The 18,965-nt window shown below is 42.2% G+C and overlaps 1 protein-coding gene across 2 annotated transcripts in view; it reads right to left on the bottom strand.

Annotated features, from left to right (window-relative positions):
• LOC121893985 (filamin-B) overlaps positions 1 to 18,965 on the bottom strand; it is a 74,524-nt gene that overhangs the window by 9,496 nt on the left and 46,063 nt on the right. Inside the window, exons 16-40 of one of the 2 annotated variants that reach the window (XM_042406226.1) lie at positions 17,732 to 17,855; positions 14,999 to 15,159; positions 14,789 to 14,879; positions 14,473 to 14,627; positions 13,872 to 13,989; positions 13,624 to 13,703; positions 12,698 to 12,883; positions 11,957 to 12,271; positions 11,345 to 11,462; positions 10,827 to 11,027; positions 10,463 to 10,636; positions 10,196 to 10,358; positions 9,918 to 10,078; positions 7,560 to 7,851; positions 6,902 to 7,055; positions 6,612 to 6,801; positions 6,251 to 6,498; positions 4,740 to 4,823; positions 3,873 to 3,978; positions 2,774 to 2,914; positions 1,584 to 1,712; positions 1,256 to 1,429; positions 864 to 1,022; positions 522 to 725; positions 195 to 347 (exon numbers count right to left, since the gene is read on the bottom strand). In XM_042406226.1, the coding sequence (XP_042262160.1) occupies positions 195 to 347; positions 522 to 725; positions 864 to 1,022; positions 1,256 to 1,429; positions 1,584 to 1,712; positions 2,774 to 2,914; positions 3,873 to 3,978; positions 4,740 to 4,823; positions 6,251 to 6,498; positions 6,612 to 6,801; positions 6,902 to 7,055; positions 7,560 to 7,851; positions 9,918 to 10,078; positions 10,196 to 10,358; positions 10,463 to 10,636; positions 10,827 to 11,027; positions 11,345 to 11,462; positions 11,957 to 12,271; positions 12,698 to 12,883; positions 13,624 to 13,703; positions 13,872 to 13,989; positions 14,473 to 14,627; positions 14,789 to 14,879; positions 14,999 to 15,159; positions 17,732 to 17,855 (4,081 nt within the window). The remainder of the gene's footprint in view (positions 1 to 194; positions 348 to 521; positions 726 to 863; positions 1,023 to 1,255; positions 1,430 to 1,583; positions 1,713 to 2,773; positions 2,915 to 3,872; positions 3,979 to 4,739; positions 4,824 to 6,250; positions 6,499 to 6,611; positions 6,802 to 6,901; positions 7,056 to 7,559; positions 7,852 to 9,917; positions 10,079 to 10,195; positions 10,359 to 10,462; positions 10,637 to 10,826; positions 11,028 to 11,344; positions 11,463 to 11,956; positions 12,272 to 12,697; positions 12,884 to 13,623; positions 13,704 to 13,871; positions 13,990 to 14,472; positions 14,628 to 14,788; positions 14,880 to 14,998; positions 15,160 to 17,731; positions 17,856 to 18,965) is intronic. The other variant, XM_042406227.1, reaches the window with a different exon arrangement.

Genomic DNA, 18,965 nt, shown 5'->3' with positions numbered 1-18,965 from the left:
CAGGCTAAACTATGGTGAACACATTATTCCTGCTTAGCATCAGCATGTTAGCATTGTCATTGTGAGAATTGTTTGCATTTAGCTCAAAGCACCACTGTGCCCAAGTACAACCTCTAAGTGTTACTCGCACGGCTTTAGACTCTATTTTCTATTTTTACAAACAGTGGAGGCTGAAGATAATTGTTAGTTTTTACCTGGAATGTGTTCTTCAGCAAAGCGTATTGAGACGATGTAGTTTCCTGGTTCAGTGGGACAGTAGGTGACTCCACAAGTCCCGTCCTCCAAGTCCTCTGTCTGGATGTCCACCTTACTGGGACCTTCGATGGACAGAGCCAGTCCGCCATAACCTGCACACACAGACACACAGTATATAAGCTACCACTGGCTCCCTATCAGCAGAAATGACATTCATGTTCCTGAATCTCAGCTATTAACTTGTGAGTTATTATTAATGACAGAAGACAAGAACAATCCTTTAAGTTTATATATAAAAAGTGGCAGACAGAAACCACCGTACTGACCGGCCTCCTGTGTGTCGACCACAAAGCTGGCGTTGGTGAAGGTGGTTCCCTGGACAAGGCCGTCGCCGTGAGCTTTGACCCGGCTGGCGTCGCCGATCTCAGATTGGACGACCATGATGGTGATGGGACTGTTGGCGACGTGACGCCCGTTCTTCAGGATGCTGACCACGTGTTCACCCACCTCCCTGGGGATGAAGGAGATACCTGGGAGGAGGAGGGAGGGAAAGAGAGAGAGAGAGAGGGGGTGCGGAGAGGTAGAGAGAGTAAGAATTTGGAGGGAATGAAAAGAGGAAGAGGAAGTGAAGGGGAGGACTTCAGAGCGTGTTTGTTTTCGTGTGTTACCGATGTGGTTGTTGGGCATCCTCTTCAGCAGGCAGGGCTCATCACGTCCGGACGGCGCCTTGATACTGGCAGTCAGCAGACTCAGGTCCGTCTCATTAATGTCCAGAGAGAAATCCGCCGCTGAGCCCAGTTTGACCTGAGAGCGCCGCTGTTTGTCCTCTGAAACACACATATGACACCACTGTGAACATATAGCCAAATTCAGATATTTAGAGATTATATGACGCTATTTACCAAGCACATTCACAGAATATTTCACGTTTTAAGATGATGAATTTTGGAGGCAGAACTGAAAATAAAAGGCTTGTAAAGAGGAGATATTATGTATCACATCCTTAATGGTGATACAATTCTCCACATATCCGTGTCTGTCTGTTGGTGTGCAGACTGACCGGTGATCCTGGCGGTGAAGGGGCTGCCGGCGATGTGTTCGTCGTTGTATTTGACCAGGATGTTGTAGTCGCCGGGCAGAGTAGGCAGGTAACTGACGCTGCACGTCCCGTCCTTGTTATCCACACAGCTGATCTCAGCTTTGGACGGACCCTCGATGGCCAAGTCCAGACCTCCTGGACAGACAGACGGGGAGACAGACACACTGAATATATCTGATACTACTGTAACATTAAGAGTCTCTTACAACCCAAAACCACAATACTTTCACCTCTGCTCTCCCTGCTGTTGTTGCTACCACAATGACTACCATCTCTCCTCCCCTCGTACCTTCAGAGGCGTCCTCTGTGAAGACGGTGAACGTGGCCGTCTTCATGGCGACTCCGTAACTCAGACCAGGACCGTAGGCTGTGACGTTGGGGCTACTGGTGTGGTTCACATAGAACTGAAGGGGAGACTCTGCAACACATAAAATATGCCATCAAGAAAAAGGATGAAAAAGGAGAAAAATGTCACCTACAGGCTGCAATGTTCACTACACCCACACAGGAAACGTCAAGGAGCAATTAACATCTAAAATGTTATCATCCTCTGGAGAGCAGAACTGATTTTATGGGCTGGCGATTCTAATAGAGCAAACTTAATGATGCCATCTCTGCTGCCATCGATAATAGTTGAGGTGTAAATATAGCTGAAGTGTGTTGTGCTCTGAGGTGTAGCTGCACCGTCAGCTCCTGAGGGAACGACTCCATCACACAGCTGAATATGAACACATAAAACCTCCTTCAGTTTGAGCTCTGTGGAGCAAAAAACCCTTCAACTCAGGTTTCAGTTTCCAACTTCAACACACACATACACAGAATCGCTGACACACAAGAGTAGACACACACATACACAGTAGTGTTTCCATCTCTTCAGAGGACATTACACTGACGTACATTCATTATTTCCTGCAGACTTAAAGACCTAACCTAACCACAAACCAAGGCTTCACCCAAACATTTTTGGATTTACATTATGGGGGACTCGCTTTTCGTTCCCAAAAAGGGAGACGAGTCCCCACAATGTAAACACATTTGTCCCCACAACATAAGTAACATCTGGTACAAACACACACACACACAAACAGACAGATTCTCAGGGTGTGATGTCATCGCTGGTTGGTGGTTAATGGTTTTCTCCTTGTGGCTAAAAAAAGACCAACAGATGCGTAACACTCACTCACTCACTCACCCACTCTCACACACACACACACTCTCTTAATCATTAACATGCACATATCACATCACACTGCACACATTTCTTCTATAGCTGATATACAGTCTTAATCACACACACACACTCCTCTCCATGTTTCATCCTGACTCTGATGTCAGAGCCCAAACATCCTGACAGCAGATTGATGTCTGAGAGAGAAACAGGCTGCAGTTCTCCTTCTAGACACCAGGTGTCTCCAGTCCACCTTTCAAACCCTTGTCATGAGATTTGACTGAAGTGTGTGTGTGTGAGTGTGCACTGACCTGGGATGTGTGTGCCGTTGTATTTGATGTGCATCTCGTGCAGGCCGGCCTCAGTGGGCGAGTACTGCACTGTGACCGTCCCGTCCAGGTTGTCTGTGATCAACGGCTGAGCTGATTTACCTGAAGGCATCAGCACCTCACCTGAGTTGAAGAGAGAAGTTCATGGTTTTTGCATATTTCCATGTGACCTATTTCTGTTATTATTCTGTCACGTATTATTATTATTATACTTATTATAAGAATTTTGTTTTATGTACATTTTTTTCTTATTTTGAGGAGGACAAAGAGAGAGAAAGAGTGTAAACCCGGTGCTGTACCACTTCACTTAATGGCAGAGTAGATGTTGAAAGAGTCTCTACTACACATTTGTTATGTTAATAAAACACATTTTTTGCCCTGTGTGACCTGCATTTTGATAGCAGAAACCAGTTTTATTCCCTGCATCGCCACGTTCAGCTGTGGTGACATTACAAAAACAAACAGAGAACCTTTAGTCACAGAATTTGGTTCTGAGTTTTACATTTCTGGCGACATGAACACTTTAACAGCGGTCTATTTATATGGACTCTTCTTGTAAAAATAGATTATATTTACATTTTACAAATATATTTCCCTCTGATAGCTTAGTGCTGCTTGAGCCCCGTTCTGGTCTGAATCATGTACTGTGTGGTAGACAGATGCTTTGCGGCTCTGTGCTGCTCTTTAATGAAGGTGGAAAAGTTAACCAGATGTACATTTACCAAAGCAACCAGTTGTTATTGTTACATTATTGGATTATTATATCTGATGCAGTAAACAGCATTTTAATGTTATAGTTGTTTGAGGATTTTCATATTATATTACAGGTCAGATTCAGACATGAGACCAACATGTAAAATTAACATCACATCTACGTAACGAGGTGCATGTGTGAGAGGGGCTTCTGTCTGAGTAACTTGCCGACCTTCAACAAAGAGCAGCTTCTTCCCAAAGATTTTAAATAGCAGCATCCAGGACGGTCTCCACACAGCGGATGAGATACGGATCACCGACATAAACCACTTTGCATTTCTGAATCAGCAGATAATATACATTCAGTTCACCAATCCCTCTCTCTCACCGGTGATTTCTCCCTTCCTGAAGGAGAACGGTATCACCATGTCGAACGGTCTGAAGCCGCTTCCGTTAACGCTGCTGCTGTTCGGCTCATAGTTGTCTGTTGTAACCTGCAGAAGACAGACAGACAGAGTTTAACGTGTTATTAAACACTAAAACAACTTCCTGTCCTTCTCAACGACCTGCATTACAAACATGCTGCCGCATCTGCACGGGCATCCTGGGAAGTGTAGTGCGATGGAGCAGCAAGGAGAAAAAGGATGACGAGGCGACTTTGTGATGCAGCCACGGCGATGAAGAGTGCACTGAGGAAGAGGAGAAAGAGATAGAGAAAGAGAGAGAGGCCACCACAAACAAACCTCTGGAGGAAAAGACCCCTCGAACACCCCGTAACCATAGCAACGGCTTCTGCAACACGGTTCATTCATGTTACATTGTTAGATGTTTGCTGCGATCCGATTGGCTGAGACAAAAAGAGAAGCGATGACATGGAGGAAGGCGAAGCGGCTGAGCGAGTACACTTTAGAAAGGAGAGAGAGAGGTCAAGGTTTAACCAGCAGCCATTCACCTGCAACAGAGAGGAGCTGTGTGTGTAAGTGTGTGTGTGTTTGTGTGTGTAAGTGTGTGTGTGTGTGTGTGTGTGTGTGTGTGTGTGTGTATGTGTGTAAGTGTGTGTGCTGTGGCTACTGCTTTGTGTTTATGTTTGCATGGAGCTGCTTGTCTGTTAAAGGGACATTTCACCCAAATAACAAAAATGTACAGGATGTGTTCAAGGTCGTCTGTGTATATGCAGTAAGCTTGTGCGTGTGAATGTGTGTGTGTGTGTGTGTGTGTGTGTGTGTGTGTGTGTGTGTGTGCATGCGTGTGGTACCCAGGGCTGGAAGCCAGCTCCAGGGGCAGCGGCTTGTTGCTGTAGAGACTTCTGCTCTTGCATCATGGGTACCTCGTCAGTAGCCTGCAGACACAACAGTAAGGGTTAACATCTGACGTCACACACACACACACACACCTATCCACTCCCCCTTTTGTTTGTTCACACCGGTATGTGTGGAGGTTTCTCTATATTAAGATCCACCACAAATCATTAAGTTTGCAGTGGGAGTGCTAATTCAAACCCCCCAACAGCGAGTCTACACCGGTGCTGACTTGTCAGGCGATGCTAGTAAACAGTATTTTGGACATACACATAAACCTTTAGCTACTTTTTTTTTTTTTTTTTTAAACACTGCCATTAAACTGTGGGTTCAAAATCAAAGAAGGTACAGTATGTGTTTTAATAGACACTGAAATATATGGGTACCCCTTTTTTATATTACTGGTGAAAATGGTTGGATTGTAAACCATTTGCATAACAGAGACTTTATCCTTCCTTGTTTTTATTTTCTTCTTTTATCCTAATATCATATTTAAATCATGTCCGTTATACTTCATTAACAAAATTTAAAGTTCAAGAAAAATATAATGTCACTGTTTTATTTCCTAGCATTAATGCGTGTCTAAAACATTTTCCAAAAAAGCAACAAATTTAGTTCAGCACATCCTGACTACTGCACCTGGACCACTTCCTCTGTCTTTTGTGCTTCAGGTGTCAAATGACACAATGCTACATGATGCATAATAAAAGCACAGGGCCAGTGTAGACAGCTGTATTTGTTAAATTTGAAACGTATCTGTTCCATCAGATACATGAGACAGAAAACTGAACAACAGAAAGACCCACACACACACACACACACAGCTTAACAGATGGGAAGCACAATTTACACATTCAAAAGGTTGACAACCACTGCTGTGCCATCGTGGGTAAATCCTTGTCTGTAACCTAAAGGCACAAGGTCAAAGGTTAATTAATCAACCCATAGTCTCACTTAAAGCTGCATTAATTGATGTTTTAGGAGAAAAAGAACATCAAGACTATGATGCAGTGGAGACTTTTCCAAATTCAGTATTATAATATAACAAACATTAATGAAGAATTCATGTTCACAGAGGATTACACAACTCAAGAGGCTGCTAGCTGGTCGCACAACTCCCTGATGTTTTTGGCTATCTTGCCTTCATCCTGATGATGGTGAGATGGCCGAAAAAGCTTGGTGAATAAAGTATGGTGTACTGGAGAAGAAGTGCGACCTGTTTTAATATTCATTGACTTGAAAGAAAAATACATAGAAAATCTAAAACTATATATATATTTTTTGTGGTTAGGGAGCTGGCCCTTTAAATACTAAACCCATTTTGGATCCCCAATTAGACTGTAATAAGCACAAATACAGTGCGGGTCTTCCCTGCAAAGCTGCAACAGATAACCACCTCTGCTTACATGAACCCATTTTGGATCCCTAATCACAGTGTAATAAACACTATTCTGCATCCCTGGCTCACCATGACTTTGAAGGGACTGCGTGGGATGTTTTCTCCTCCAAAGCGGACGTAGATGACGTAGTTTCCGGGTGCCGGTGCGGTGTAGAAGATGTCGAAGGTGCCGTCCTCGTTCTCCAGCACCTCAGCCTCCACCTCGCTGCCGTCGGGCTGAACCACAACGCAGCTCACCTTCCCCTTCCCAGCACCTTTAGCGTTCACCACCAGGCCCAGCTCCTCGCCGATGGCCACTGTAGGACCAACACCAGGACCTAAGAGAAGAAAAATGTACTTAATTTTATTTACTATATTTATATATAATTAAAAGCATCTTTTAATGTTTGTATTTATTTATTTGAAACAGATGTTTTGAGCGGTGACAGACCGGTTACGGTGCACTTGCTGGCGTCTCCAGTTGCTGTGGCGCGGACTCTGTAGGGTGAGGCGGGGATGTCGTCACCCCCGTACTTTATGACGATGGTGTACCGGCCCGCACGGTCAGGGATATAAGACACCCGGTATGTACCGTCGCCGTTGTCATGGATAGTGGGCTGCTTAGGTTTACCATCCTGGTCCTGAGGTAGAAAGAAGAAAGAGAAAGGAACATGTGAGACAGATTGTCTCAGTGTGATGTCCGCTTTCATGTGTGTGTATGATTATGTGTATGTTACTGACGGTGATGAGCACGCTCAGTTGGCCCTGGCCGGCGTCCTTGGCGTCGATGTTGAACTCTACGGGGAAGCTGGCAGGGACGCCGCTGGTCAACCCGGGACCACTGGCTCGCACTTTACTGGCATCGTGAGTCGGCAGAACCCGAAACTTGAAGGGACTAAAGAGACACAGACACCGTTACTACCAACAGTGATCCACAGGGACAACAGTGCAGTACTGACATTCCCCTGAGCAAGGCACCGACACCCCGACCACTGCAGTCATCAGACTAACTATTTGACTTGAACAGGCCAACTGGAAAGGGAAAGCAGATCTTTATTTTTCCTAGAGACACCGGCAAAGAGACCTTCTACCTCCATTTTATGTTGAACTAAATGAATGAAAACAGTCTGCTTTACTGATTCAACAGTTCTTTCGGTTACTTCTCAGTTCTTTCCCATGGTAGTTAAAATGTTAAATGAAAAGAATAGAAATATTAGTACTCAATATCTCAATGTTAGAGTGTCAAAGATTATTATCCTCCAAAGCAACAAAGATGCAAATAAACACTAAAATAAAAAAGACACGTGTGAATGAAAAAATATTCTGATATTCAGATCTAATTTTGGATTTAAACAGATCACATAGGATCCTACGTTTGTGCTGCAGTACTGCTCTGTACCTGCGGGGGATGTCCTCCTCTGCGTACTTGACGGCCACAGAGTACGGACCCTCCACAGATGGCGTGTAGGACACCGTGTGAGTCCCGTCCCCGTTGTCCGTCACATCCACTGGCTCTGCCATGCCTTTGGGAGCGGTGACAGCCACAGCTAGCGGGGCCACGCCTGCCTTCCTGCAATCCACCGTGAAGGATTGTGGGATATTGGCCCTGACCCCTGAACCCACACCTGGACCAGACACCTTGACCTTACTGGAGTCGACCACGTCCTTCACTGGAACTTTGAATGGACTTCCTAGAATGAACAGGAAGAAGAAATGTTGGTTTAAGTCACAAAACAAAAGTATCCTAATCACTGTGGTCACCATTTTATTTGTACAATACTTTGGTTTATGACTAAATATCTGCAAAAGTAACGACATTCCCATCAGCCTCAACTGGACTTTCTTTTGTGCTAATTTTAGTATGTCTGCATGCTAAACTAAGCTGGTGGCCCATCGTAAACATTACCTGCTAAACAGTAACATATTACCATTTTTATTGTGAGCATGATGATATTTGCATGTAACTCAAAGCACCATTGTGTCTAGGTGCAGCCTCACAGAGCTGCTTGCATGGTTGTAGATTTGTGAAGTAATATGGATGCCAAGGTGAAAATAACTGGTCAAGATAATCATGCTATTAATATTTCGAATTGACACAAGCCTACCTGGCTAAAAGCCCAATTAGATGGATATCCCTATTTAAATTAAGATTTGGGGAAAAATAGTTGTGTCCAAGGCAGATATAGGTCTAGGATATGTTTATCCTAGCTTAGTGGAAAGACTGGAAGCAGGGGGAAATGCTAGCCTAGCTCAGTTATTGTGCTAAACTAGGCTAAACATGTCCTGGACCCACAGGCCTGGAAGCACAGAGCTGAAACTGATGATCATCTTCTCATCTGAGAACAAGCTTATTTCTCAAAATGTTGGAATATAATTTAAAAATTTCTCTTTTAAATTATCTAGTTCAGTTTGAAAGGAGGCTAAAATTAATCTGGCGACAACAGTAATTGTAACATTTCCTCTATAAAACTTCGCACTCACTGCTACAGCCAATACAAATTAAGGACATTTTGAATTTTTCTTCATTTATCAGATTATATAGCTGTATTAATGCAAAAAAATTATACAAAGTTTACCCATGTTGATATCTGTGATTATTGGAATTTTTTTTGTGGAGCTAAATATTCTTAATTGTGTTGTTGTACCTAATGTGGGGTTTTGCAGAAATGTCCAATGTATTTTTCTGTTTTGCCAGAAAAGAACAGCTAAATTAGGTGAATTCTGTAAAATGACGGAGTTCCAGATTAGCCATCTCAAACCGGCTCTTTACTTTCTAACAAAGACCAACACAAATTAACTGATCAAATAGAGCCATGAATTTGAGCCATGTTTCAAACACACTTGAGCCAATCTCAAATTCTTAATATAAATGGTCATCAAGCACAAACCCAATTCTAAATAACTTGTTTCCAAAAGATAAATATGTTGTTAGCATATAACAAATTGTGCACACAAGATACTACTTTGTGGGCACAAGATATTGTTCCCACAAGAAAAACAAATCTTTTCAGAGTTTGGGGACTCTGTACATTGTGTTCTTTATCCATTTACATCATTATTCATTGTCCACTGCGGGAAAATATTGTCCCAAATTCATTCTTTAAATCTACATTAGCATCACTGACCTCTGATTCTCAAATTCTTCAGTTTACCGTAACAAGTAGCTTTACTAATTGCAAAAGCTCTATAAAGTTTATCCTGCTGTTACACTCTTTGTAAGTTTGATCTGGGTGTCAAGGTTTTCGGATAATGTGGTTTCTGTATCCTGAAGCTTTCTGCAACGCCAGCTGATGCAGACTTCATACAGCAGAGCCACAAACCAACAGCTGTCTATGAAAGGTGTTAAACAAGGGAACACGCTGAGCTTTTCCTGAACAAAGTCAATTAAACTGAGCTGCAGCTTTTCAACTTCAGCCAATAACTTCAACCACATCTTTAAATCATTAAAGTGAAACACTTGGCAAATCTTTTATCAGCCAATAACATCAACATCTTTTTAACATGAACTGAAAAACATTATCCACATCTTTAACATCAGTGGTTGTTTATGGACGGAAACAAGAGCAAAGCCAACAAAAAGTGTTATGAGGGAATAGATATCGTGCCTTTAGGTAATAAATAGTGTATGTGAGATCTAAGCAGATCTGGGTTACATTATTTTACTTTATTTTTATTTACTGTATCCTGCTTTTTCTCATGCTGACAGGAATTCAAAAACTCCATAAAACGGTTAAAAAAAAAAGAAATCTAATCTCACCAGGAATGTGCTCTCCTCCGTAGGTGATGTTAACGTCATAGAGGCCGGGGGTGAAGGGAACGTACTCAACGCTGCAGCTTCCATCTTTGTTGTCTTTGCAAGACATCTTTGACTCTGATGGACCCTCCACGGTGATGCCAAGACCACCGATACCTGCCCCTCTGGTAAAGGAATCGATACACTCACAATCAGCAATAGTTTGACCTCAAATTAGAGACTTTTTTTAAAACAACAAAATGCTTCACAAACAGAAATCCTACTGTAAAACTCTATAATACCTGGTGATGATGTTGAAGTTGTTGGGCTTGTCTGTCAGGGCTTGTTGGAGTCCGGGGCCGGTAGCCACCACCCTGCTGGGGTCACATCCCTCCGACACAGAAACCCTGAACGGGCTCTTAGGAACCGGTGTGTCGTCGTACAGAACCTGGACGTTGTGGACGCCTGAAATACACACCAAGACAGGCAGACGGTTTGGTAAAGATTAAAGGTTTATGATTAGCGTATCTCAGTCCTGACTCGTAAACACGTTGGTGCGGGTGTGTTACCGTTCTCAAAAGGAGTGTACTCCACGTCGTAGGTCCCATCAGCCTTATCGGTAACCACGCAGTCTGTCAGCGCTCCGGATGGGTTCCTGACCTCCGCCTTCACATGATCTCCTCCTCGCCGGCTCAGAGGACGGGCATCCACTGTGAATGCTGTAGTGGCTTCTCTGAAAACAGCTGAAGAAAAGAGAGGTTTATGTTAGTCTGGGTCAAATAAGAAGCAGTCAGGTGTGTATCTGCTGCTGTGTAAAGAGAGATTTAGTTTAGTTGAGGGGATGTAGAGCAGAGGTTCCAAGGCTTTTCTGCATTTTGTGCACAAATTAATGCCTCCTTTTCTCAAACCAGACTCGGATCGACTATACTGCACCTTGTCCCTCCACTCCGGGTCCAAACACTTTGACTTTGGAGGTGTCGACAGCAGGATCCACCATCACTTTAGCGGGGAAACCAGGGACAGTCTTGCCTCCGTACTTCAGCAGCAGGGTGTACATGCCAGAGGTCAGGGGGATGTAGGTCACCGTGTAGGTCCCGTCTTTGTTGTCCACCACCTCCGTCTTAGCTTTCACACCTGAAACACATGATGCATTTCAGCATAAAACATTTTGAGGATGATTTCAGTGGTTTCCCCTTTGTTTCAGTTAATTTACAGTTGCTTTTTTGTCAATATAATTTTATAGCTATGTAGATGAGAACTAGGAACTTTTTTTTTTAAAGCCATCACTGATTGTGCATGAATTTGGTTATTTCTTGCAGTTCAGCTTCAAAACTCAGATGTCTAGATTAACACACCAAAAGCGAGAAATAACAGTACCTGCTTACAACTGCATTAGCTGCATTATAGTTAATATACTGATTACTGGTGAATGAAAACAGTATTGGTGTTACCAGAGCCTGGTGCAGAGCCAGTGGGACTGGTCGGGGAGGAGTCTGGAGCAGCCTCCAGGGTGAGCTGTCCCGGTCCAGCACGAGAACAGTCCACATTCACCACGCTGGTCTCTCCAACCTGCACAGACACAACAAGCTGCATCAGACTTCAAGCTTTATATAAATTTTAAAAAACATGACAGTTTGTCATTTAACCTGACAAGATGTCTAAGAATAGATATTATTTTTTGTAAATCAGTAGAGCTGAGGAGTGGGAGGAGCTGGAAGTAATTTTCCTTGACTGTACATTCCCATTTCAAAGTTTTCTTTTGATGATCTACTCAAAGTTCCTCATAACAGAAACACTGGACTGGAGTCTTCTGGACACTTTAACCACATTAAAGGTTTATGTTCTGACCATCAGTTTGAATTATTTTAACTTTGTTTCCGAGAAATCATGTTTTTTCTGCTGGTTTGGTATAGTGGAGTCAGAGGATCAAATCAGAGCTCTAACAAAACACATCACCATAATCACTAAATTGATCCAGAATTGAATTTTTATTTAAACTGCTCAATGTTTTCTGGTTTCTAGAAAGAGATTCAGGCCTGTCTATCCAATGTCAAGGCCCTCACCTTGGCTTTCTTTAGGCCCGACCCAGACGCCACCACCTTGGAGGGATCAAAGGGCATCTGGATGTCGGCTCTGAACGGCGAGCCGGGGATGTGGACCTCCTCAAACAGAATGTTGACCAGGTAGTCTCCGGGCTCGGTGGGCAGGTAGGAGACAGAGCAGGTCCCGTCGCCGTTGTCCGAACACTCGATCTTGGCCTCGGTCGGTCCCTCCACCGTCAGCCCCAGACCTCCGGTCCCGGCACCTTTGGTGTCGATGGTGAACTCTGCCGGATTACCCACCAGACCTCCCTTCAAACCGGGACCGAACGCCTTCACCTGGAAGGAGGAGATCAGAGGAGGCGATAATGGTGCCATGCAGCCGCTTTTATTGCATTTTCAGCTTTTAGGTTTACATTTTCTGTTCCTGTATTATTTGCATCTATTTAGTATTTAGGGGTATCTCATTGATTCTGTTTCTGCAGAACATGTTGTCCTTTTTATTATTCAAGTTTTTTAAAATTTATAACATTTTTTGCACATTATGAGTTATTTTTGATTCATACAATTTAGTTTTTTGGCCCTTTTGATTTCCTGCTGACCCAGAACCTTAAAACATCCAGGACATCAACAAACAAATAGATGCTACCTATTCTCATTCAACGTTTTATATAAACTGAGAAAAAATTTAAGGAATAGCATAGAAACAAAGAATTAAAAAATAAAGTTTTTCTTTTTAAAATGTGGATCAGATGCTGATGTTACCTTGCTGGGGTCTGGAGGCAGCTGGGCCTCCACAGGGAAGGGGCTCCCAGGGACGGGGTGTCCGTCATAGGTCACGTTGACAGCGTACACGCCCTCCTGTGTGGGGGTGTAACGGACCAGACTGACATCTGCTTTACCGGGCTGAGGCTGCACTTTACAAGGTACCGCCCGCTGGCTGGGACTCAGCTAGTAACACATAAAAAACACACACAGTGAGAAACACTCAAACTCCCACGAATGAAGAAACACGAAAGTCTGTCTTTTAAAGTATAAGTCTGCTGACATTCTGTATAAAGACAAGAAATAAAAATTACAAAACATAGTATTTTAAACTTATATGTTTAATTGCACCCTGAATGTCTCATAGTTTGAGTTTATTTACTTACAAAGGTTTAAAATCAAACAAATATACACAAACAACAAGAAAAAAAAGAATCAATGTGTGTCTAGATGTGCTTATTGATTACCTCTAACTAAATAATATACATATGTAAATATTAAAGAAAAACACTATTAAAAGAAATTAGATTAAACCAAATTCTCTGAGGAAGAAGAAACTCCAACCCAATGAGAATAGTAGTTTCAGAAATTTAGACTCCTGTATCTGATTAAAAATTGACATCTGGTTGTCAGATGTTTGGAAAGATGAAGATTAGATGACTGTCTGGTTGAGTAAGAGTGAATCTGAGAGTGAAAGATCTGAAATGATCTGGAATATTTACCTCCTTTAACTTTATCTCATAATAAAAGTACATATCTGGAAAATGTTAATATCATAAATTGTGAGAGGACGAGTTTCTTGAAATAGAGGAGCTGAAAGGCAGCAAAGATTTGAGTGGGTTGCAATTCTGGCAAAACATTTTAGGAGCTTAAAGGAGAACTGAGTGAAAGACTGAATAAGTACATAGACCGTCTCCGACACTCACCACCGACACCTCCAGGTGACCTTGACCTCCTGCTCCCTTGGTGTTCACTGTAAACTCCTGATCCTGACTGACCTCCACTCCTGAAAGACATTTATCGATTTAAAAATAATGTAGAAATGAGTGCTTTAAAAGCCCTTTGAATATCACGATCAATACCAGTGACTCTCTGGTGGACGGGTGTTGTCCTGGAAATGTATTCATTGATGGAAATTCCATATATATTAAGTAGAGAAAGACAAATTTCTTACTTCCATCCAGGTTGTCCACAGTGATCTTGTCGAGGTCCAGCGGAGCAGCGACACCGACCGTAAAGGGGCTCTTGGCGATAGGATCTCCTCCAAACTTCACCACTACCGTCATCTCCCCCTGCAGACACATGCAACATGCAGATCCAATGCTTCAACAGTTACTCCCCTGTTAAAGCACTTGGTAAGAACACAGGAGGCGACACACAGTCTTTGTTGCTTTTTGTCGTAACGTCAGACGGGTCGTGCTGCTTTGCTTTCTTTTCTATTTTGATTTCAAGCCGATAAGCATTCACTGGGTTTGTTTTTCCTGACTTTTCACCATGATTGTGGACAATTTAGGAACTCATGCACAATAAAACTTTCATTTTTATATCATTATTTTGCGCTGATCAAAGCCACAAATCGCAAACAAATCTGTTGCACACGTGTGCATTTGATGTGTGTGTTGCATGGGTGTAAACCTGACATGAATTTTGTGCATGTTACACAAAGTTTACATACCTGTCATACATGTTTGTATTTGAGATACATAGAATATGAAGAGTTTGCTGTGTAGGTGTGTATTGCAAATACCCGTTCTACAGGTGCACATTTGACATACCTGTTGTACGGGTGTGTATTTGACAGTATGAGAGTAGTCGTAGTTGTCGATGATGTCAAAGTCACTGACAGGAGAGGAGAAGGAAACATCCAGCGGTGCTTTACCGGCTCCTTTAGTCAACACTGTGAAATGAGTCGGCTTACTGCTCTCTACTCCTGGACAGACAGAGAGAGAGAGAAGAAAAGGAAACGCTCAGACAAGAATGCACATGGACATGAATAGTTTGAGGAAAATAAAAACAAACAAGCTTTAAAATTTTTGTGCAAATGGCTCATCTTCATTGCATGTGTGTGTCTGCGTGCCTCGTGTGTCTTACCATTTCGAGCCAGTCCAGGACCCTCCGCTTTAACCTTTGATGCATCGTGAGAGGGATCGACTTTGATATTGAAGGGGCTCTGTGGAACTTCCTGCATGAAAACAGACACATGAATTCAACAGGATTAGTCTTTAAACTACCACATCACATCCTAATCAGTGTTGTTGTTCATTTTTCCCCAGCGGTGTCCAGGTGTGTGTGTGTGTGTACCTTGTCAGTAAACAGGACTTTAACGGTGAGTCTTCCAGCAGCAGGAGGAATGTATTTGACAGTAAATGTATCATTGGCGTTGGGAATGATGTCAAAGTCCACGTCTGCCTCTTTCTCACCGACCATGTTGGCATCACACTTAATGCCCACGCTCACATCACCTAATGTGAGAACGAACACACACAGCAGAGTTGAAGCAAAATGCAAAACACAGTGTTGACAGAGCAGATGGACAACCATATCTTTTACATATTTATTCTTTAACTTGCTTCTGTGACAACAAGCTCAAACTAGACCCGTGTTTGTTTCAGTTGGTTTCTATCAAGTGTCACTAACTGCCACAAGGGGGTGTGCTAGATTGTCTTTGTTTACCGCTGCTCATTCATTTCATTCAATCATATCAGCACCACTTTGCCTCTCCTACATCCTACATAGTGCACTATTACAGCCTCTAATGTAAACAATGAACTTAATCATGCAGTACTCGGTGTTCCTTGCTGAACTGTCAATCACAGCAGAGGAATTCAGAGTATGAGATGAAAGATGAATGGTTGAAGATTGTTCAAATGATATCATCAGCTGCAAACTGAAAACTCCAGTCTTTTCACTATCAGATACTAACTGCTGTAGGTGGCGCTAAAAAAGTTTGTAGCTTGATGCTTTGTTGAAGGAAGAATTGAGTCCAATAGAGACCCAGAGTCATCTAAAAAACATAAAAACATTCATAGAAACTTCACAGACAACTAAAATTTTCCACTGTTGCTCCACAAATTCATATTTTTTGCCAATAAAATTGCCAAATATGCCACTTTGGACCAGGCTTCAGAGACAAATGTAGTGTGTGTAGCTCTGTTGTGGAGAGTGTTAGGAACATACTGAACACACAGATCAACAGTGGAGAAATGGGTTATTCTGCAGCAGTAATTTGAGAAGTTTGAATAGACATTTTGCAACTAGAGCTGGGTATTAAATCCCAATATGTGTTTGGGACAGACAGACATGGACCTTTAACACTGACACCAGGCTTTCTCCCATCATCGATCTGTTGTGTGCATCACATAAATCAAATTCAACTGGGTGCCATTTGAAGCAGCAATCGGTGCAATGTTTTTTCCCTTTTACTCTAAATCAGAATAGAGTAGCAGACTTTAAAAGTAACTTATAGCTTAAAGCTATAATAAATATTTTTCATAATAACATATCGAGGTGAAATGTCAGAGGCGTTGCTCGTAGTGATGAACTTATCAGCGATTCTGCAACTCCGCTCAGCTTCACAGAGTTTTATAGTGAGTTTCTGCTCACTGTTTAGCTGTCCAGCTGCCACTTTAATGTTTTGGTTCACTCTCAGCGCTCTCAAAGTGTATTTTTTGGCCACAGCAGGCAGCTGTTTTCAGAGAAAAAGCTCTAAAAACCCACTGTGCACTACCTGCTCAGCACCAAATGGCAAACACACACAATTGGCGACTAGCTGGTGAACATAGTGGCTCCATTTAGCAGCTAAAGAGCCAGACATTTCCCCCAGGAGGTGGTAGAGAGCAACAACAGAGCTAAAAGAGAGTGAATATTGGACTTACATTCACCAGGTGGAGAGAAACATGACTGCACATGAATGATAATGTTGCTCCATAACTGTTGGATGTGGAAATGCTAACAAGTTCAACATATCAACTTCAAAAGGTGACGATATGTCAAGTGTTGTGTTCAAAACTTGTTTCCGCTGCCCTCAAGTGGCCAAAAAAAAAAAAATCAGTTAATGCAGGTTTACATAAAGAAAAAGCAGTTTGATTGCTAAATGTTTTCAAAAATGTAGTTAATTAATATTAATCAATTTTGCATAGACTCTTTCTTTTGAGGACATTTTTGAAAGCTTTGTAAAATCATGACGGAAAATAGAAAAATAACATTTGTGAATACAAAATGTTCCCATCATAAATATTACCACACTTGATTTAGTACTACCTCCTGGGGGATGTCGGGTAGGTAGTGGAAAAGGCCTTCATGTAAGCCAGTAAAAAAGGCACTTCTCAAGCCATTACATGGCCGGTATAGACATTAAAAGGAGAGTTGGTATGTAACTACAGTTCTATGAATTCTGGATGACTGCCATATTTATTATCTGGGTATTAACACAGCTAAAACACGTCCGGTGTAGACAGTCAGGGGGAAATAGAAGGACACTAGAGCAGCGATCTGACAGAGCTGCAGAGGGGGTGGAAGTGTCAGTAGTTGTGCGGCAGGGGGGCCTGTCTGGGTTTGAGTGCATTTTTTTTTTGAGATATGTGAAGGGTGCAAACTGAAGAGGGACTAGTTAAGTTGGTCTTTGTTCTTGGTTTGTGTAAAAACATGATGCCGTGTAATCTTGACAAAGAGTGTGTCGCTCCGCTCAGGAAGGTCAGAGTGATGAATTTCCTGTCAGGATGTTTCTGGCTTGAGATCATCGCCAAGACATACCAGGGAAAGGAGTGTGTGTGTGTGTGTGTGTATGTGAGTGCAGAAAATATAAAGAGTGAATGTTTGTCTGTACATGGCAGAGAGACAGAGAAGTCAACAGTGGTGTGTAGAATGTGTAGACGTCTTTAAATGTGTAACTTCTTGTGTGTTTCTCTGACACAGATGGAAACTGCTGTCACACCAAATAAAACTGTCTGTGGGGATTTACTGTCTTAATTATTACTCTGTGTGTGTGTGTGTGTGTGTGAGAATGGTGTGTGTGTGTGTGTGTGTGGGTTTTACCGTCTCCAGCTCCTGAACAGTCCACGGTGAAGTGTGTGGGCTCGTTGGCCTTCAATCCGGTCCTCTCCACTCCGGGTCCGAAAACCTTCACCATGTTGGGGTGGCTGCCTTTACCCACATTCACCTACAAGCACCGACAGGACATTACATCACTTATTTTCATTTAAAAGAAAGTTTTTGAAGTTTTTTCCCTAATGAGATCCTGCGGTGTTTAAAAAAAAAAACACAGCAGTTAATCAGTTTTTTTCCTCATCATTACAAAGAATGAACACTTAATATGGAGTGCAACAAGGCTCCATACTAGATCCACTACTTTTCAGTCTTTAAGTCTTTTTAAGTATACAATATATTACTTAATACAACATATTTCAACACATTTAGAAATACATTGTACTAAGCATCAAAACATTTCTTTTGACTTCATTTCATTAAACTATATTGATAAAGATGAAAGAGAGAAATGCAGTTTAGGTAAGATTGGTAAAATTTTAAACAGTAAAACTGCACAGATCATTGAACAATTATTGAATCTTAATCTGCATATCATAGAAATATACCATAGAAAGTGTTTTTTTCCTTCTTAATTGATTCAGGGAAGGCACAGATATACAGTATCAAGAATTATAGATATTGTATCTCTCAGAGCCCCTACAAGTGGTACCAATGCTAATGAACCAACATGCAGTAAACCAGGCTTGTGATACTCAGCCTTGATCATGTTTTTAAAAAAAAAATGTTAAAGCTGGAGTGTGGGACTTTTACATATAAATGAACGTCTGTTACATTCAAGCTCTTGCCAAACGAGTTCACACAATGTTGATTAAACATTCACCACCAGATAAATCTCTCTGTGTTTCACAGTATACAGAGTTTTTAAATCTGCTGTCTGGTATGACATTCACGCGCTGGTGCACAGGTAGTGATGCATTTTACACTAACCAGCAATGATTGATTTCCCCTCAGATATACTGGGGAAATTATGTCATGTCTGGCATCCCGACCCATCTCGACGGGTGCTCGGACCACGAGGCATACTGGGTATGTGTGACTAAAAGCTGTAATTTTTGCTGTAGGACTGTTAATGTCAATTTATTAAGTTTTAATATTTTTTCAGGCAAGAAAGTAACCTTTTTTTTTCCCGATGCTGGGTGAGACCAGCCAGTTGGCATATGTCATATCGTACGTGTCGACAGTGTTTTTGTGGTTATTTTTACCGCCAGAAGGGGGAGACAAA

Source organism: Thunnus maccoyii, chromosome 3 (assembly GCF_910596095.1).
Source record: "Thunnus maccoyii chromosome 3, fThuMac1.1, whole genome shotgun sequence".
NCBI lineage: Eukaryota > Metazoa > Chordata > Actinopteri > Scombriformes > Scombridae > Thunnus > Thunnus maccoyii.
This window is presented reverse-complemented; position numbering and strand designations above follow the sequence as displayed.